Source organism: Fusarium sambucinum, chromosome IV (genome assembly GCF_050947815.1).
Source record: "Fusarium sambucinum isolate potato_lamoka chromosome IV, whole genome shotgun sequence".
Taxonomy (NCBI): Eukaryota; Fungi; Ascomycota; class Sordariomycetes; order Hypocreales; family Nectriaceae; genus Fusarium; species Fusarium sambucinum.
The window spans coordinates 2066470-2086415 of record NC_139291.1 but is presented as its reverse complement, the minus strand read 5'-3'; the positions used below and the strand labels follow the sequence as shown (position 1 = coordinate 2086415).

Here is a 19946-nt window from a genome sequence, read left to right as displayed (position 1 = left end):
AAGTCCAACTTTCTATTCTAATTCTCTTTTACTGCTTCTTTTCTTCTCTTCTTTATAAAACTTAAACCATTTCCATCATGAACCCCAAAAAGAACTCTGGGAGAAGCGTCGCCATCTCCAAGCGAAAAGCTCAACCAAATGCTCTCGACACTCTAGGCGATAACCCAACAGAGGAGGAAATCAAGACGGCTGTTGCCAACGTCGCTTTAGCTGATCTCGAGGAGAGAGTTGCCGATGTTCGAGAATCATGGGAGACAGATTCCCTATTCGAAGATGCTTTTGAAGAGTTGAGCAGTGAGAATACTGTTTCACTTGATGGTGAGTTGCCTACTACTATTATTTTACTTTTGTCTATTCATTTTTGCTAACCATCTTCTCCAACTGGAAAAAAAGACCCCAAATTGTGTACTCCAGAGGAAGCTAGCAGACTTCGTCGGGAACTCCGAGAGTATGGTCCAGCTGTATTTTGCCAACGCACTGTCGATGCTGGCCACTATACCGCTAGAAAGCTTCTCAGCGCTTTTGGTATTCGTCCTCCCGCTTTTCTCGAGGGTGAGAATGATGATGCCTACTTCCACCTGTTATCGCTGGCCATTACGCGCGAGCTGGGCAAGCGCGCTAAGATTTTGCATTACAACACGGTGGACGATGCTGTTGATTTAATTGCAAAGAGCAACAACATTATTCTCATAACCGGGGCTGGTATTTCTACCTCGCTGGGTATTCCCGACTTCCGTTCCCAGGGAACTGGTCTCTACTCCAAACTTGAGCATCTTGGCCTCAGTGATCCGCAAGAGGTCTTTGACATTGGCGTCTTCAAACAGGATCCTACCATTTTCTATTCGGTGGCCAAGGACATTTTGCCAAGCACAGACAAATACACACCGACTCACAAGTTTATCGCCATGCTTCATGAGAAGGGCAAGTTATTGACCAACTACTCTCAAAACATCGACAACCTCGAGGTCAAAGCCGGTGTTCCCAAAGACAAGCTCATCCAGTGCCACGGTTCTTTCGGAACCGCTACATGCGTTCAGTGCGGCTACAAGTGCCAAGGAGAGAAGATCTTCCCCGAGATCAAGGCCGACAAGATCCCTCGATGTCCGCGTTGCGTCCAGACTCTGCGCACCGCTGGGGCCCCGCCCAAGCGCAAGCGATCGGCGGGCACCGAGAAGAAACGACGACGATGGGACGCCGATAGCTCCGATGAATCTGAGTACGACATTCCCGAGGCTGGTGTCATGAAGCCCGACATTACCTTCTTTGGCGAGGCTCTACCTGATGAGTTCTCACGCCGACTAACTGAACACGATCGCGATAAGGTTGATCTCGTCATTGTCATTGGCACGTCTCTCAAAGTTACACCCGTGTCTGAGATTGTGTCTTGGCTGGACGCGGACATCCCTCAGATTTACGTATCCCGCCAGGCTGTCAACCACATTAATTTTGACATCGATCTCTTGGGCGATTGTGACGTTGTCGTTGCTGAACTATGTCGCCGTCTTGAATGGTCCATGGTACACGAAATGATTCCCAAAGACCAAAAAGTTGAAGTACGCACCGAGCCTGGCTACAAGAGCCGACATGTCTTTGAGGAGGAGAAGAAGAATAAGAAGAAGGCCAAGAAATGAGACCTTTTCTTTTCATCCTCTTTGAACTACAGGCATGAAAGATTCGCTTTTTATTTCTCATTTTTGTATTTGCTATTATTTGTTACTTTCTTCTGCTGCAAGCGGATGGCAAGGCGTCTGGAGGAAATGATATGCCGACTAAAATAAATGGATGGACGGACATGGACGGAGTAAAAGGTATCTAGCGGAACTAGACTGTTTGTTAGAGCTTAGTTATGAGAGTTTCATTCTTATTTTATCACTTTTCGTTCCTTGATATTTAGATCTGTGTACGTTCTCTACAACTTCATTGATATACTTCTTTTTCTTTGCGATATTCTTCTTCCTCATCCAACCTTTCTCCACTCACGGATGCAGAAAGGAGTGAAATCATGATTCACTACCTTTCTCCTTAGAGCGGGGCTTAGAATTCGATGGCAACCGAACCGAAATTGTGGCGTGAGAAGAGGAAAAGTAGGGCGCTCGAGAATGATGTGATGTCGCGTGGTGCAAGTTAGATGGAGCCAGGAGATAAAAAGTTTTGGTAGAATAAATTGACTGTTGAAATGCTTGAGATTCAAGTCTATACGTAGCACCTTCAATCAAGACATATTAAAAATGGAAGTACAAGAGTTTGTTGATTAAACTCGACTATCCAACTCTCTTCTAGACTGGGAGACTATGTTCCGGATCGACACTTTAGTTGACGCTGTTCTAAAGACGTTGATATGCAGTCATATGTACTTCTGAAGATGCGATGCAATTCTATTGAGCACAACAGGATGTATCCTAATCATAGCAACTTCTCAGTTACTATCCAACTTTTGTCTCTTGCTACGCTAACACTACTGATATCCCAGACTTACTGTTCAAGTCAAATATTCTAAACCCAACCGTTTGCCCCCATGCTATAACCACATTATTTTACCCAGAAAACCCGAAACTCAAATCAAACTCTCATATTTATCTAATCCAGACTTTTGCCCTGTGTTGTTCTGTGACGTGTTGGACGTCGAGTTGCCCATAGAGCTCATGCCACCCCAATTTGTCGCTGGTGGTGGGGGCATTGTGAACGAAGATGCAGGAGGGGTGGAAGTGTTGCCTGGAGGCGGAGGGAGTGTAAAGGACGGCTGTCGTGCGTTCGAGTTCAGTGACATACTGGCCATTGAAGCGCCCATATTGCCTGTAGATGCACTGGACCCGAATCCGGAAGAACCTCCCCACGGACTTGATGTAGCTGGGGTAGCAGCCGACCAATTGATAGAAGCTCCGGAGGTGGACGTAGACAACGGCTTCTGTGGTGCCATAGGATGCATGGACTGCATTGACTGCATGGGCTGCGATTGCGTTGGTGGTTGAAAAGGCTGGCTCGGCGTGGGTTGCATTGGTTGACTGAACTGCGTAGACGAAGGCGTGAGAGTCTCGAAGCGACCGAGATCCGGTGTCACAGTCCTGAAAGAAGGTGCCTTTTGAGGTGCAAGCTTTGGTATGGTGTTGGTCGCAGGTGGAGGAGGCGTAGACCACGAGAACGTGGGTGCCGGTGTGCTCGATTTCGATTTTGCCGGATCATCCCAGCTGGGAGTTGCTGTACTTGACCTGGGACTTGCCATACGACCCTTGACGAGGTTCTCGAAATCGTCCTCTGTAGCTCCGTTGCTCTGATCAAAGGTAGTGCCAGTAACTCCGCCAAAAGCCATGAAATCCTCAGCCGGTGCGGCAGAACCGTTCGAGTTACCGCCAAGCTCTTGCAACTTTCGCGTTTGCTCATCCTCAACCCTTCGAGATAGACTCTTGATAAGTTCCATGAAACTTTGGAATTGCTTCAGGTCGAGCAGCGGTCCTAAACTCATACTCCAGAGGATGGGTAGAATTTCCATTGCCACAAAATCAGCATCAGCGACCGAGCCTACAACCTTCATTACGTTCAAAGCTGCCATCATAACAGCGGGTTCCTTTGTCTTGATGACTCGGACCAGTGGGACGATCTTTTCCTGCATGGTGTATTTGTCCAGGGCGCTTGATGAAGACGTCTTCTTATTCTCAAGCCCGTTGAGTCCGTCGTCTTCGCCGCTATCATTCTTTCCGCCGCAAAGTATCACGAATGCTCGCAGACCGCGAACCTTGATCGCAAGACTGTTTGTCTTACTAAAAACAGCTGCAATCACTGGGAACAGCTCGTTTTTGATCGTGCTGAAGTCCAGAACAGGTAGGACGACCGGCAAGCTACGAAGAGCAGCATCGACAATCGAGTGTGTTGGACATTCAATTGCTGCTAGTATGACAGGGAGCATGTCTGAAAAAGGTTAGTATACGGGATATACCCAGCTGAAGAGACTCACCATCTTTAAATTCTTTTCCAGAACAATTGTTAGAGACAGAGGAAATATGCTCAAGAACAACCATGAGACCAGCGTCTCTAGCAGGATCCTTCTCTTGTGTTTGCTTGGCGTTGACAACAAAAATCTCCCTCAAAGACGGCCGAACCTTTTCACTGAATGCCCTCTTGGCTGATGGTAGAAGGTCAAGAATTTTGAAGACGTTTTGGAGAATGAGTGATAGGAGATCGCGGTCCTTCAGCTCCTCTATCAATGCTGGTAGAATCTTCTTCTCCATTACTGACTTAGGGAACGAGGGTAAAACCTTGTTGAGGCCTCGCATGAAAGAAGCTTTCTCATTTGCAGTCTTGGCAGGGAATGAGTCCAAGAATCTAATGGTCGACACCAGGATGTTGTCGAAATACTCGCTTTGCTGGAACTCGCGCGCCGTCATTCGTTGAGCAGGCCGCCTTGTAATTAGCCTAGGCAGAACATCATGCGAAAGTTCCCTAGGGAGAGGGCGTGAGGAAAGGTAATTGTTGGTGGCAGATGGAACGCTGGAAGAACTCGAAAACAATCGCTTGTATGTAGACAGACTGCCGTGGCATTCTAAAGGAGATTTGTGCGGTGAGTTGTACAGAGCAACTGACATGAGTCCAAGAGAGAACATATCAGCAGATGAGTTGAGGTTGTTGTCGACCACAAAGTCAGGAGAGGTATAATCGAGATTGAGCTGTACTGTCTTGGGTAGCCGAGGATCCATGTTGAGGACTTCATATAAGTTGATCCCTTGGATAGATGTGGGCTTGTCGGATCCTTCAGGGGGGCTGGCAAAGGCCAATCCACTGATCTTCCAGTCAGACTGCGTCTTGTTAGTCGAGTTGCCATGATATGCGTCTGGAATGACATGCCTTTGAGTTGATGAGAACCGAGTCAGGCGTAAGGTTTCCGTGTACGATACCGGCATTCTCATGCAGGAATTCGAGCGCTTTGCTGACTTGAAGCAGACCCTTTTGAATTTCTAGCTCATCGATCTCCAACTCTCTTCGTCTCTTGGTTCCGTCTGCATCCTCAGTCACGAATCGACTCGACCTTCCACCGGGTCCTCCAGCTCGTTCCTGTTCGTCCTTATCCTGCAAGAGACTGGATAGTGAAGCTGTGACAGATTCGGTAACGAATTGCAAGCCTCCACCTCGCGTCTCTTCCACAGGTTCGACCAACTCTAGAATGCTAGGATGTCGTAGCTTCGCAAGACTAGAGGCTTCCTTCTTTAGTCGCTCGACAACTTCCTCGACGGTCTTTTTGAAGGAGGCTGCGCCAGAGCGGCCCAACGAGTTGCCATGACTGTCCAACGATTTCCTGTCGAAGACAAAGACACTATAGGGTTTTCCGGTTGATTTCTTTTTCGCATCGAAGATCTTCCAGGGACCAGCCGTCGAAGTCGGTGCTGAGGAGATGGAGTAATTGCCGGTGATGTTGGTGGCAGAGATGGACTTAAAGGCCGAGGAGAACATGTTGGCAGCTCTCCATGAATTGGGTCGCAAATATCGAGTCGGGCAAAGGGGGGTCGTCGTGGAAAGCAAATGTGTGATCGCCGCAAGCTTCAGGGTCGCAATGAAAGATGAAGTTCGCAGGGAAGTGAACAAGAGGCCGCTGATTGATCGTCGTTTAAGCTATAAGAGGAATTGGGATGACGTTGGTTGCGATCGCGCATTCCCCATAAGCGTCGGTAGGGGTATTGATAGAGTTGACAAATGTATCCTTACCTTGCTTTAGCTTTGGCTGGCAGTTTCCCCACGATAAGCTGATAACGCTTGGGTCTAACCTGTACCTAAGCGGGCAGCTACTAGTGCTGTACGTGCTGTAACCCTTCCATGTCAGCTCAACCCCCCCTGTCATCGCTAAACTGATGGGGCTTTTCCAGTGCTGCGTTTACGGAACTTTAAGTGACTTTACAGGAGGACTCATATACGGCCCGAGACGGCTGACAACGCCTGGAAACGGCTGTCCCTGCAAAGTACCTCGGGCGCACATTGTAGCGAACCTCTAGAGTCGGTCGATTTCCAATTCATTGCCATCATCGAGCTCCGATACATGTCCGATCGTAGACAAATGCTGCTAGTACTTAAGTTGATATCCCACCTCGTCTGGACCCTCTAGAATATCGCACTTCATTTTAAAAACTCTTGTTCTTCTGGTCTTTGTTTGGCTTCAGCCTTTTCTTGCACCGTCCCAGCTTTTTACTACCAATTGATCTCTGAAAGTGCACCAATGATGAGACCTATGCTCGTTCGCTCCGCCCTACGGAGCGCTCGCATGTCGAGCTTCAGACCGTTGTGCCAGGCGCAACGCTTCAGCATCAAGGCTGAGGCAGCATCATCCATCAAGCCACTGGGCCTAGATGCTTCAAAAGTCACCATTGAGAGAACGGGAAAGCCTAAGGGTCTCAGCAAGCCTGAGGATTTGGTGTTTGGAAGGGAGTTCACAGGTAAATACCATCCCCTGTCCACCACAAAAATGCGCTGGTAACACTTGCTAAAAATTTGACAGACCACATGCTTGCGATCGAATGGAATCAAGACGAAGGATGGTTGGAGCCCAAGATCACACCCTACCAGAACCTCTCTCTCGACCCTGCGACATGTGTCTTCCACTATGCCTTCGAGTGCTTCGAGGGCATGAAGGCCTACAAGGACAAGAATGGCAAGGTGCGACTCTTCCGACCCGACAAGAACATGGCTCGTCTCAACAAATCGGCTGCTCGTATTGCGCTCCCTACTTTTGAGCCTCATGACTTCACCGAGCTCATCTCCAAGCTCGCCAACCTTGACTCTCGCTTCATCCCTGACAAGCGAGGATACTCACTGTACCTCCGCCCTACCATGATCGGAACTCAAAAGACACTCGGCGTTGGTCCTCCTGGATCTGCCCTTCTTTACTGCATTGCTTCGCCCGTTGGTCCTTACTACCCCACTGGCTTCAAGGCTGTTTCTCTCGAGGCCACTGACTACGCTGTCCGTGCTTGGCCCGGTGGTGTTGGTGACAAGAAGCTGGGTGCTAACTATGCGCCCTGCATCGTTCCCCAGCTCCAGGCCGCCAGCCGTGGTTTCCAACAGAACCTCTGGCTGTTTGGTGAGGAGGAGTACGTTACCGAGGTCGGCACCATGAACATGTTTGTCGCTCTCAAGAACAAGGAGACTGGCCAAAAGGAGCTTATCACAGCTCCCCTCGATGGCACTATTCTTGAGGGTGTCACTCGTGACTCTGTCCTGGAACTTGCTCGCGAGCGCCTTGCTCCCCAGGGCTGGAAGATCATCGAGCGCAAGTACACCATGAAGGAACTTGCTGAGGCTGCTGATGAGGGCCGCCTGATCGAGGCCTTCGGTACCGGAACAGCTGCCATTGTCAGCCCTGTCCGATCCATCTCTTGGAAGGGAAGATCCGTTGACTGCGGTCTATCCGAGATCGAAGAGTCTGGTGAGATTGCTCTCCAGATGAAGGAGTGGATCGAAGCCATCCAGTATGGTGACGAGGAGCACGAGTGGAGCTACGCTATCTAAGGTGATGATTATGTGTACGGCGTTATATAGCGGCTGGGAATAGACAAATCGGAATCAAAAAAATAATTACGCTCACAAGAAACGAAACATATTTGCTTGCCACAATTGCTTGTTACGGCTCACAATCAGCGATGCTAGCGAAAGTCCGAGGTTATGCCACAGACCCGTTTAGACGGCAGAACCCCAGCACGTCCAGCAATACCATTCTTCAAATGCAAATAACATGTACAATTGACCAACTTTCACTCTTTGTATGTCAAAACCTTCCGCTTAGTTCTTCTTGTCCTGCTTAGATGGGTCAGGCAGAACTCCCTCCTGCTCTAACCTTCTTCGTGCCTCCTCGAGGGCCCAAGTAGAGACACTGCGTGACTGTTAGTACAATCCTTGTAACACATCCCGACCAGAATTTCGCTCTTGAGAGATTGTGGCTCTCCAATTGCAATTCATATCCCCCGAGAGCAAATCACTCACGTAGTATCAGGCTTGAAGGCGAGCGCTACAGCGGTGGCGGCAAGACTTCCGAGAAGGATATAGGTAGGCCACTCCCAACCCTCGGGCTCAGGCTTCTCACCAGGCTTGACACCCCAAAGCCAGCCGGTGGGAGGATCGAATTGGTGCTCGCCACCACCTCCTCGTCGTCGGGCGGACACGGAGAAGGCTCTGGAGGAGAGGGGCTGTCGGACACAGCGTGCGGCGCGCAGAGGCGCGACAGCAGCACGGATGAGGGCCATGGTATATCGTCGAGGTATCGGGTGAGGTTGAGCGATGGGATGGCTGGCGGTGGTTCAATGGCCGAGTGACGTTGTTGAGCTTGACGCTGGCTTGTTTGCTCGGAACGGACTCGTAAAGCATCTAGGTAGACTAATTGCTGAAGTCCGCTTTGATAGGCTCACGTGACACGAGTCATAACACCCCTGTCATTGGCGTTTGTAGGTACAAAGTACTTTTGCCTTCTCAACTTCTACGGACAAACGGGAGAATGATAGTTTAAACATTAGACTAACTCACTGCCACTCCATATACCCCCACCTTCTGCATACCTGTAATAACCTCACGATAGAATCTATAGATAACTTCAAATAATTCTATAATTATGCATATTAATTTAATTTAATTGAGATTTTATATACTAACTAATAACTATTAAGTTATCTTATATATATTTTTTAGCTTTAATTAAGCCTTTTTTTTCTATATTTCCTTTAATCTTTATAATATATTTTTCTTAGCTTAGTCTTTTACTATAATAATCTATTTAATTAAAAGGAAAGCTATATTTAGATCTAATTAGATTATAACTTAGCCAGTAAGTTCTTTTACTATAAGAGATACCTTTAATATAGCTTTTTCCTCCTTAAGGTATTAAATTTAACTATTTTTCTTATTAATTAACTTTATTATTTTCTTTATAATACTATTAAAGTTATAGATTAATATAATTCTATTACTTTAAGCAGCTATTTATTATTTTTAAATATTAGCACTTCTCTGCAGTATACTCTATATTATATTACTAGCTATTTATAGCTTCCTTAGTATTATAGGACCTTTAAAGCTTTTTTATTTTTTCTCTCTAGGCTTTAATATATCTATTGCCTTTTATAATAAGAAAGGAAAGATTCTAAAGGCTAAGAAGCTACTTATTATATTCCTATAGGTTATAGCTAGTAATAAAGCCTGCTTATAAGCCTATATAAAGAGTTATTATTAGTATAGCAAAGTTACTTTATATAAGGCAAAAGAATAGGTAAACTAGCAATAGTATATCTTCAATAGCCTAAATACTATAATATTAAGCGGCTAAGTAATATATAATAAGTATAAGGGTAATTAAAAGAGTTAAATCTTATTTAACTAAGCCTTTTTTATTAATTTAGCTATAATATATAACTTATATTAATTTAAGACTAATAGTCTCTATTAAGAGGAATTTAATAGCTTTATCTCTAGTATAAATATATTTATAAACTAATAAAGGAAGATATTTATATTAAATTAATTAAATAGACTTACTATATATTACTAGTTAGGAAAAGTATATAAAAACTACTATCCTTAGAGGTTTTCACTAATAAATATAATATAAGGCATAAGTTACTAGCTATCTATTAATATAGCTTTAAAGATAAAAGCCTAGGTTAAATTATTTAACTTTATAACTTTAAACTTACTTATTAACGCTAATCCAGCTATTATATTACTATTAATCTCCCTAATTTATATACTATTCTTATTAGTATTATATATATATTATAATAGTATATTCTTTATATTAATAACCTACTCTAGCCTATAATAATAGTTAATAAGAGATTTCCTTATTATAGTATATTTCCTTAATAATTTATAGACTTTTATAGGCTTCTTTTCTATAGTTAAATATTATATAAAGAACCTATTTACCTAGTTCTTACTAATATAGGCTAGTTACCTATTAACCTCTAATAACTGCTATATAAAGCTATATATCTTAGTCCTTATTAATAATTAAAAAGTATATTCTCTTTTAATAATATATCTCTCTAAGTCCTCCTCTTACTTTAGACTTAGTAATAACTCCTTTTAATATAATATGCAGGTATTATAAGCTCTGGTATAATAATCCTTTAATATTAAAAGCTTAATAGAGTAATTATATACTAATGTATATAATCTAATTTTTTTAATATCTTTAAGCGCTAATATAATCTTATATTTATAATCTAAGGCTTGCAGATTTATTTTTATTAAAAGTAAAAAAAACAGATTTATTTTAATAAATATAGAATTAAATAAAAATGCAGACCTTAATAATGCATTAATATTATAGGGTATGCAGAAGCGGGGGGTATACAGTGTAGTAGTGAGTTAGTCTAGTAGGTAATAAACATGATCAATTATGGCTGCATGTATCATGAATTTTATCTTTACTCGTTATATTTAAACACTTGTTCAACTAAGAGCCAATTAATGGAAAAGACATCACCGCTCACTTTGTCTCATAACATTATCAAAATGAAACTATTTAGAAGACCAAAACTCAGACTAACATGTCAAACTATGCTGTTTTATTTCTTTCGACTTTTTGGCAGTATCTCAATGCGCTGTGCTTACCAAATTTGACATTTCCTTGGCAATAGTGATGCACGTCCTTGGCTTGGTCGAGGCCGCTAAAGAGATGGAAGTGAAGGAGTATCAATAATTCCAGAGACAAAGGACGTGTAGTGGCATATAGCAAGCAAATGCCATATGCCCTCGCGGTCACTGCTAACAAGAAACAGGTTCGAGGACAAAAAGCATCTGAATTATTATGAAGAAGATGCTGATGATTCGCCTCAGCGGCTTAATTGATCCTATCTTAAATGTATCCTGTTCATGCCATGCTATAACAACTCGCTAATCAAACATATGCGCCATTGGTCATTTCGTTCAATATATCCCTCGTGATAAGTTTGCCCTTTAATAACGCCTTGTCGCTAATCCTGGCCGTTTTCGGTGAATGCCTACGATTCTCCTTTCCAACGGCTTTCCTGCGTGGTGACTTTGTCTTTTGCGTACCACCCGCGGTCGTAATTTGTGTGCCAAAGTCCTCAAAATAATGGTTCTCCAATGCATTTGCAGGCATTTCATAAATCCAATTTCGATCCTCCATGAGAGAGATGAATTGGCTCAACATGCTGTCGCTCCCGCTGCCCTTCAGCGTCGATTTGCTTCCCACAACGAGCAGCTTCGTCTTTGCTCGCGTGAACGCAACATTAATTCGTCTCCAATCTTTCAATAAGTCTCCAATATTGCAAGCTTCGTTGCTTCGTACCAGACTAAGGACTATAACCTCCTTGTCTCGACCTTGAAAACGGTCTGTTGTGTGCATCTCTACTCCAGAGAATGCTTTGAGCTTGTCTTTCAGCATAAATAGCTGCGCTCGATAATGTGTCATAACACCTATCTCTGTATCCGGAACTCCAACGGTTAACAAACTTTCAACAAGCTGAGAGACGATGCGAACTTCAGCTGAGTTGACAATACGTTTGCCTTGGGCCTCTTCACGTACAGATGGCTGGATGGTGTCGGTGTTAATAAAACGCACCCGAGCCTCACTGTCAAGAAGGTCGTATAGCCAGCATCGGTTGGGGCCAGGCGCAGAACAGAACGATCGAGGCGTTGCCACGTGAATGGTTGACGCATCGTAATGACGCTGCATCAGAGCCTCCATGCGTGGAACGTGAAGTTTCTTCTTTTTGAGTTGTTCTGTGCCGCACCGAAGCTTTCCGTCATAAATCAACGTGTTGCTAAGAGTCATGATGTCTTCGCACATACGATACTGGTGTTCCAGATTGACAACCGACTCAGGATGGGTGTCGGATAAGAGTTTGAACAAACTGACATCAAGACCACCTTCACGCGCCTCCTCGTTCCTCACCACAGGAGGCAGTTGGTTGTGATCGCCAACGAGGACGAAGGTTCGAGCCATTCTGATGGGACCTGCACAAATGGGTAGAGTAATCTGAGATGCCTCGTCCACAATGCAATAGTCAAATGTCCGCTCATGAAACACGGGATGGTTGATACCGAGACATGTTGTCGCAACAATCGGTGTTCCGTGCCAAGCTTCCTTGATCTCTTCAAACGACCTCATCGGATGGCCGGCAAGAGTAGCAAACTGCTGAACTTGAGGGTGCACCTTAGCAGGGGCGCCAAGGCGAAGAATAGGTATCCTGTCCGACTCGAGTTTAAGGAGAATATTGTCGACGGCTGTGTGGGTGTGTGAAGTAAGAAGTACACTCTTCCCTTGGGATGTAAGAGCCCGGATGATGTGAGCAATAGTTGTTGTTTTTCCAGTACCTGGCATTCCAAGAACAAGTGCGTAGTCTTGGGCGCTCATAACCTTCTCGATGGCTCGATGTTGGTCTACATTGAGGTTGTCTTGATCCGATACCGTGTACTGAGTTGGGGCGGCCTTGAATCTAGGAGCCTCCAAGTCAACTATCAGTCGTCGGGTTTGCCTCGCCCCGAAAATGTCGTCTGCCATCATCTGCACGAGATTGTTTCGGACAGTTGCCATTCCATTGCTGAACTCGTCCTGGTCAAGTCGGTATCTGATAGGAGCCTCTTTAATCTTGCCACTAGTCTCATCTTGAGTTGCACCCTCGTGGGCGACATCCATGATACTGGCGAAGACCTGGTTATCAACCTCGTCAAACCCAGGTTGTCGAATTCGAGCATTGTGTAGGCGTCTGTCAACCGCGACACTGATTCGCTGCCTCTTGACTGCCGTAACATAACCAATGGCCAAGGCAAAGTGGCCATCCTCGTCCGAAACCACGATCGGCTCGCCCACCGTCAGCTCAGACTCGAGGAATGAGAAGCCGGCAATCGGGTTTCGCTTAATAAAGGTGTAGTGATAACGGTTGATCTTGGGGTTGTCTGTGTCGACTGACGCTGATCCCTCTTCAATAATAACATCGGCAAAGCACCGCGACTTCTTCTCGCGCTCGACGCTAGTCATCGTCCATAACTCTCTCTTAGTTTTCTGGCTCTCCTTTTCTTCCTTGGTAAGCAGATTCTCCCACTTGATGAAGAATTGCTGATGCTGGGGAGTCAAGTGTTTGACAAGCTCGTCGAATTTCTCATTCATTCCACTTGACTCTCCGTCACCGTCATCGGCCAGTCGATGGTAGATGAAGCATGATGTCTTTGCGTAGCATTTGCCACACATGTGCTTGCTCTTGAGCATTGGCGGCAACTGAACGCTTCGCTCACGGACGTAGCATGCCAGTTGGTTTCGTTGCATTATCATATGTCGGAGTTCATGTCGAATCGCAGGAATGCGCATTGTTTTTGATGTTTCCATGTAGTAGAGAATGCCATACGCGATCTCAATATCATATCGATCCGACAAGAGCAGTGTGTAGAGTGCAGTCTGTGCCATGTGGTTGCTGTTTGCGTGCTTGCCAGTTTTGACCTCGAACGGCACAGTCAAGGTGCGAGAATTCTTTCCATCTTGCATCACAACTTCAACGGTCGCGTCGATATTGCCCTTCAGTCCGTACATCGGAGACCAAACATGTTCTTCAACGTCCAGAAGCTTGGTAACAGCCATGTTGGCTTTCTTTCCGTTTCGGTCTTCGACGACTGCATCAGGTTTGGCTTGCGAAGATACGAAAGCACCAGCCCAGTAGCTCAACTCTGTCATCTTCGACTGCAAGTGCTCTCTGGCCGACGGTATGCCGACCTTGATGGTGTAAAGATCTTCGACATGCTTTTCTGTGATCTGTTCAATGACTGCGCATAGGAATGGCAGATCCCACTTGTTGGCAAGGAGTGCCTCCTGGAATATTTCGTGTAGCATGGTGCCGTAGATAAGTGGTGGTGTCGGTGGGCTGGTAGCTTTGACTCGGTCTTGGAGCACAGCGCGACGCATGCACCCAAAAGAATCAGCAACTACAGTGGCGGATATAAGTTGGTCAGGATGTAAAATGAGAAGATTTTGCGCATCATCGACAACGCATTGTCCTCTTGCAGTAAAGTCGCCTATAACGTGGACATAGGCATCTGCATGAGCTGGTGTATCATACCACGACCCTCTTAAATGAACCGTCCTGATGTCTTTCGAGTTGTCGGCCTGGATAAGGAGAATCTAAAGTCGCTATTAGTAAAAGTTGAATACAGCCGCTGACTGTCCTACCTTTTCTGGTCTTGCATTCCCGTACTGATCCGTGTGTTCGCCCTCTAAAACATTCGTAACCAGGTATCGTTGAATTGTTTTGGGTTTCCGGCTCTACCTGTCACTTAGCATATGGTGGATCCTCCTAGGTTGTGCGACGTACGTCTCCGGAGGAATTCTGGGCTGCTTGAGTTGCTGCCAGTTCCACGGCTTCGAAATCAAAGTCTCCTTCAAAGGCATCCCCAAAGTCCTCGTCCAAGTCTTCGGGTCTTGCTGTTGTGGGGGCTTGAGGTACCTGTTGCGAATCGGTTGTTATGAGGTCTTCCGCTTCGTTGAAGATGTCATCGTCCAGGTCCTCAAATTCATCCAGTAGCTTGTCATCAAACTCGTCTAGTACTGTGTTTTTAGGTGTCGCTGTCTTTGGTTGCGTTTCCATTTCTGATTGTGTTGCAGTAATGCTCGCTTCCAATTGCAGTATGGTGTCGTCGTCAAACTCGCCAAAGTCATCATCCCCATAGTCCGAGGAAGCGGGCTCTGGGGCGTTGATTGGGGCCGGCGATTGAGCTTGTTTCTGCGCAGGGGCTTGCATAGGTGGCGGTATCTGGGGTTGAGGTCTAGGTTGAGGTTTTAGCTGGACTGGAGAGCCACTGCTAGTAGCACATATCCGCCTCTTCTTAGGAGAAGGAGATTCGGGTGTATCTTGAGGCTCCTCGCTCTGCCCGTTAATGCTACTAGTCACCGTATCGAGCAACGCCGTTACCATTGAAGATTTCGAAGCCTCCAGATCTTCCTTCTCGCTGCTTAGTCGACTTCCCGAAGTCGATCTTTCTATTCTTCTCCTCTTAGGCCAGTTCAGCCCACAACTTATCGCTCGTCGTAGACTAGCTTCACCAGCCGCTGGTTTCATCGGCCTTGGCGAAGACGATACCATCAGCTGCGCCAGTGTTGGATTTGCTAGTCCGAGGGGGGTTTCCGCAGTATCGGGTCCATTTAGAGAGTATCGATCCCAGAGCTCTAATGTAGGGTCTGCTTGTGGGGACTTGAGGGCCTGTGCTAGCTTTTTAACATTGACTGAAGGTGTATTTGGCTTTTCCGCAATTGGTGAAGATACAGGCGACGAGCTTCTGGCACGTTTTCTTCCTTTCCGAGTCAACATGGGTGACAGTGCGTTCAAATAAAGATTGTCCTGTCTGTTGTCCCAGAGTAGTCGATCATTTGGCGAAGCTGTCTCATCATCAGCTTCGCCACTTTCCATTAGGTCTCGCCAGGTCAATCGGGTGGCAGGCGTGGTCGTTACATCGTCCGTGGTTCGACAATTTGCTGTGTTTTGCTCGTTCTCCGTGTCGCCTGGAACAGATTCGCCGGTTTTTGGGTGGTATTGAAATCTATTAAGTTTATTCTTGGTGACCTCAGACACTGGCTGGAGAGGGCGAGGCCTGGGCTGTTGCGGCACGGGATTGCTCCTCGAGCGCTGCCATGGAGAGCGCTACAATAATTAGCCGTGGTCAAATGATAGTTTTTGTATCGTACCTTATTTCTGCCCACCTGATCAGAATAGGATTTCTGGAAAGTCATTATACTTTACAGAGCTTGAACATGTGAGTTTTCAATCTCGTCAAGCACGATGATAGTGGGACATTTGAATTGAATGTAGGGAATGGCACGCGTTTAATGACTTGAACGCGTCGCGATCGCGGTACCCCTTGCAATTGTTGCTGCCAGATCACGTGTTCGATAATCTAGCTCCAGGAGATGTATGCAGATGGTAGCTCGAACCCCAGCTAGGAGGTAGGTAATGTCCAGCAGCTAGAGCTACTCCACACCACGAGTACATAGTATGTGCGTCAGTGGACCGAGCTTCTCAGCGTCACCATTTTTGGTCCCGCCAATTCCGTCATTCGACGATCTTTGACATTAAATTGTCAATTCGCAACGTCCACCAGAGGCTTGGCTCCCTGTAGCTCATACCTATACTCACAATGGCGATGAACCCTCAACCGAACGGCCCTGGGTCCGCTCAATCGAGGGAAAATTACAAACACTCCATGCAGGAATGGCGCCAAGCTGCACTCTCCCAGCGCAACCAATATGAACCCCGCGTAAAAGAGCAGGTCACTCGATCGTTTCACGAATACTCTCCCCCATTTTACGCCTCAATCATCGGATATCGTCGCGATTGGAACCTCCTAGTTGCAACTTCACGAGTCTCGGGCTTTGCTGCTACGCTCGGTAGAGATCTCGAGGATGAAGAAGCAAAGGCCATCGCCGAGTACACCCTCGACAACATTCATACCAACGCCAGTTTGAAATGGCTGAGCGTCGCACTCGCTGGATATATGACCTATCGTGGACGTCGCACCTGGCAATTCCCCTTTTACAAGCCCAAGCTTGGTGGCCGATTCAACCCTAATGAGGCTACCAGCATATTCACCAACAAGAAGATCAAAGGTGCCTACCCTCGGTTTACATGGCATACGCTCCGGTTCACTGCATATGTTGCCGTCACGATGCTCATGGTTGAGCCCGCCTTTCGAGCTGTCAATTTTATCAGGACCGAAACTGCCATGACACACGACCCAAGGTTAAAACAGTTCACTAAAGATGCAAGCCAACGTGTTGAGCAGGTCATGTCAAATCCTAATATTTCAAAGACCGCCTTTACAGGCAGAGACGCACATAGGGGTGGAGAGGATGACCCCTGGGCCAGCAACGAAGCAAACAATGCCAGCTCCGAGAGCAGATATCAGTCATATCAGTCTGCTCCCGCACAATCTTGGGACAAAGTCCATTCTTCAACCTCTACCCAACAGAGTCAACAGTCGCTCAATGATGACTGGAGTGTCCTAGACGGTGATGATGCATCGCCCGTCGCTGCCTCTGCTCGCAAGCAGCCGGTTTCTGCTCCTTCAGGCTCTGCATGGGACCGCATTCGACAACAGTCACAGGGTGCTCCTCGACAGCAGCAGCAATCCGACTACCAGTCTCGAGCTTGGGCGGCCCGTTCTCAAACCGAATCACAACCGCAGTCACAGTCTGGTTGGGGCAACCAGGATGCTGGTGGCTCCTCTGATAGCTTCTCATTCAGCAAGTCGGACGAGGAAAGGACTGTTGCCAAGGAACAAGCACAGAATGAATTTGACCGGCTGCTTGAAAGAGAAAGAAGTGGTGTGGACCAAAGGAACCCTTGGGGGCGTAAGTAGAGCAAGTGATGTATATCGAACAGTGTATTAGTACATAAACTCAGTGTTGAGAAAGTGAGTAGCGATCTGGCTCAACCTCGTTCCGACAGATGGAAACCCCTGTGGTATGCGTGGTCCAAAGCCAGAAAGCTTGATACTTGCCTAAGAGAAAAAATAATTTACTTTGTATCTCTTTGAATCCGCTCTAGGACTGGTTGTTTTCCGTATTCTAAGCTGGTCTTACTTTTTCTGTTGTCCCCATAGAGTGATTGCACTGCACTATGGGGTTTGGTAATAGTGATAAAACCCTTTAACAATAGAAATAGACTGGTTTCTAAAACAATTCAATCATTTTCCTCCGTTCAACGGGACTAGAATGTTTTTGACTTTGGCTCGATCATGTACGTGTCGACTGTCTAGGGTAACCGGGCCGGTCCTGGTTCAAATTCTCGGAGAACTGGAGGTTTAGTAGCTACAGAAACATGGCGTCAAAACGAACCTCTTTAGGAAAGCAGCAGAAAATTCACTGGAGAGTGGATGGGGTAGATGGGATGTGATTCGACTGCAGGATCGTGATTGTCGATGCCCCGGGAGAGACAAAGTTTTGGTAGACGTCTCTTGTTCACAACTCAGTACAGCGATCTACAGCAACACTATCAAAGTCTAGATTCTTCAGGGTTCTGAGATCGTCGTCGGGTTTGACCTTGGCCGAGTCGAGACCGTATTGCTAGTCACGAGACATTATTGTTTAATCTGGAGTTTTCCAGACCGATGTAACTTATTCAACGTTTGCCAACAGCGTTTTCACTTGCAATGCATGTTTTGGTAGTTCTTTTTCAGCTGGTCAGACGACTGTCAACAAGTTTACTCACCGTAGTGTTCAGTAAAATGCCGTCGAGTAAGCGTCATCCCGTGACCTCTTGTGGACGACGCAAATAGCAACTGATAAGTGATAACAGAACATAACCGGATCTAGTAAACCATGGATCGGTTGGTAGGTGGGGAAGATGCTGCAAGAGTTCCCCGCCATGATGAACGATGGCGGGTCGGCGGCGGTAAAGTGTCCTCAGGGTATTAGAAAAATTGATTGCTGGAAGCATAAGAGACGAAATTAGTAGTTCACTTTATGCCCCTTAAGCTATAGTTTTTAGACTACTTATTTTTATACCCTAAGACTTAAGAGGCCATTTTTTCTGCCACCCAGTAGAGTGGTGAGTACCTGTACTACCTATGTAGCTATCCGTACCTTGTACTGTTGTTTATGATACTCTCATTGTCGTATGGAGTTGATGCATCCTGAAAAACAGGAATAGCTCTGGTGTTGATTGTTGTTGCACCGCGCGTCTTAGGTTTCACTCTGTGACCGAATTGGATAGAAATATAATCATAGACTTATGGAACTCAAAGAATTGAACTGGAGAAAGACTGTTTCCGTTCAGGGACATTGGCATCATTGGATGCGGGGTGCACTGTAGCCAAGTCTCCTGCAAGTGACGAAAATGCTTTGTTTGGCAGCTTCAAGGTTAGCTTCACAACAGAGATCGACAATGGGTTGAGGCTATAAGAAGCACTCAATTCGTGTTTGACTACAGTCAGGACTGACAATAAATAGCTGAAACTTGAAACATGAGCTTTGCAACAAGTTTACCAACTGGAAGCACTTGTAAAACATCTTATGGACCTTTCAACTCCATCATCTAGCCACAGTATTGATCAGAAAAGTCCCACACCGTCTTACTTGGCGTCTTTATCATATCCCTGTTTTCACAACTTTAGTGACGACGGGACAAAGTCACCAGTTCCCGGTGGCACTGGGCTCGACTGGATCATTTCTCCCAACGACATATGTCACCTGGACGCTCAATTTTGTTTTGTATTGATGATGCCAGAGTCGAGTACATATGTATATAAATAGGCCAGTCCTCATTGCTGTACAGTACCTTATCCTATCTGTTTGTTTCTAAACTCATGCCAGATTCGTCGCTTGCTCTGATTCCTTACTCTAGGTAACTAATACCGACATACTATATACCAATCACGGCTCTCTCATTGGTAAGTTTCTGTCCCTGAACAAAAGATCAAATCGTATCGGTGTGCGACGGGCGCAACTCTGGTGGGCGCAGCAGGGTGCGCCATAGCGGGCATTCTCCAATGCTTCTGATAGCAACGGATCGATCCATTTACAAGCGCCACATTCAGCGTGTAAATCGTGGATCCGATAAGCAACAGGGGCCGCCAGATGCAACCTTCAGCACCGTGCCTATTCTGTACTGTACTGCCAGAACTTGTAACCGGTTCAGGCACAGACAGGTACAGGCACATGGATGGGATGTGATGCGACGGGAGCTGGTTTGGTCTGGTCTACTTTGGAGACCAACTACCAAAAAGTCTTTAAATACCAGTCTTTCCCCCTGTCGCTAGAAGCGCCAAAAAGTCCATGCTATGCTCTCCAGTTGCTTTGGTTCCGCACTTATCCTTTGATCTTCATACTAATCGCTTAGTCCAGACCCATTGTCGGTTGCTCTAGGTCCCATCACGCAGCCATCCATCGTCTTACACGCAAGCAACCAGACTTAGTCTCTTATTTTGTTTTTGCAATATTTCTTTCTCGCTCTCCCCCGAGCTTCTACACATCAGAA

General features: G+C 46.2%; 6 protein-coding genes across 6 annotated transcripts; 3 read left to right on the top strand and 3 right to left on the bottom strand.

Annotated features, from left to right (window-relative positions):
• Window positions 1-77: 77 nt before the first annotated feature.
• FSST1_000722 (DHS-like NAD/FAD-binding domain-containing protein) lies at window positions 78-1631 on the top strand (the record flags this gene model as incomplete). The annotated part of the gene is made up of 2 exons (XM_083233662.1): window positions 78-318; window positions 394-1631. The coding sequence occupies 2 exons, from the start codon at window positions 78-80 to the stop codon at window positions 1629-1631; spliced, it is 1479 nt and encodes a 492-aa protein (XP_083090904.1).
• A 923-nt stretch (window positions 1632-2554) lies between these two features.
• On the bottom strand, window positions 2555-5439 carry FSST1_000721 (kinase-like domain-containing protein; the record flags this gene model as incomplete). The annotated part of the gene is made up of 3 exons (XM_083233650.1): window positions 2555-3903; window positions 3950-4787; window positions 4855-5439. 3 exons carry the CDS (start codon window positions 5437-5439, stop codon window positions 2555-2557), a joined length of 2772 nt encoding a protein of 923 aa, XP_083090903.1.
• Window positions 5440-6196: 757 nt separating this feature from the next.
• FSST1_000720 (branched-chain amino acid aminotransferase) lies at window positions 6197-7485 on the top strand (the record flags this gene model as incomplete). The annotated part of the gene is made up of 2 exons (XM_083233639.1): window positions 6197-6413; window positions 6476-7485. The coding sequence occupies 2 exons, from the start codon at window positions 6197-6199 to the stop codon at window positions 7483-7485; spliced, it is 1227 nt and encodes a 408-aa protein (XP_083090902.1).
• Window positions 7486-7755: 270 nt separating this feature from the next.
• Window positions 7756-8216, bottom strand: FSST1_000719 (ESSS subunit of NADH:ubiquinone oxidoreductase-domain-containing protein; the record flags this gene model as incomplete). Its single annotated transcript, XM_083233628.1, has 2 exons — window positions 7756-7846; window positions 7957-8216. 2 exons carry the CDS (start codon window positions 8214-8216, stop codon window positions 7756-7758), a joined length of 351 nt encoding a protein of 116 aa, XP_083090901.1.
• Window positions 8217-10864: 2648 nt separating this feature from the next.
• Window positions 10865-15703, bottom strand: FSST1_000718 (bifunctional ATP-dependent DNA helicase/ssDNA endodeoxyribonuclease DNA2; the record flags this gene model as incomplete). Its single annotated transcript, XM_083233617.1, has 4 exons — window positions 10865-14101; window positions 14150-14242; window positions 14292-15614; window positions 15659-15703. 4 exons carry the CDS (start codon window positions 15701-15703, stop codon window positions 10865-10867), a joined length of 4698 nt encoding a protein of 1565 aa, XP_083090900.1.
• A 404-nt stretch (window positions 15704-16107) lies between these two features.
• On the top strand, window positions 16108-17328 carry FSST1_000717 (uncharacterized protein; the record flags this gene model as incomplete). Its single annotated transcript, XM_083233606.1, has 1 exon — window positions 16108-17328. One exon carries the CDS (start codon window positions 16108-16110, stop codon window positions 17326-17328), a length of 1221 nt encoding a protein of 406 aa, XP_083090899.1.
• Window positions 17329-19946: the final 2618 nt, after the last annotated feature.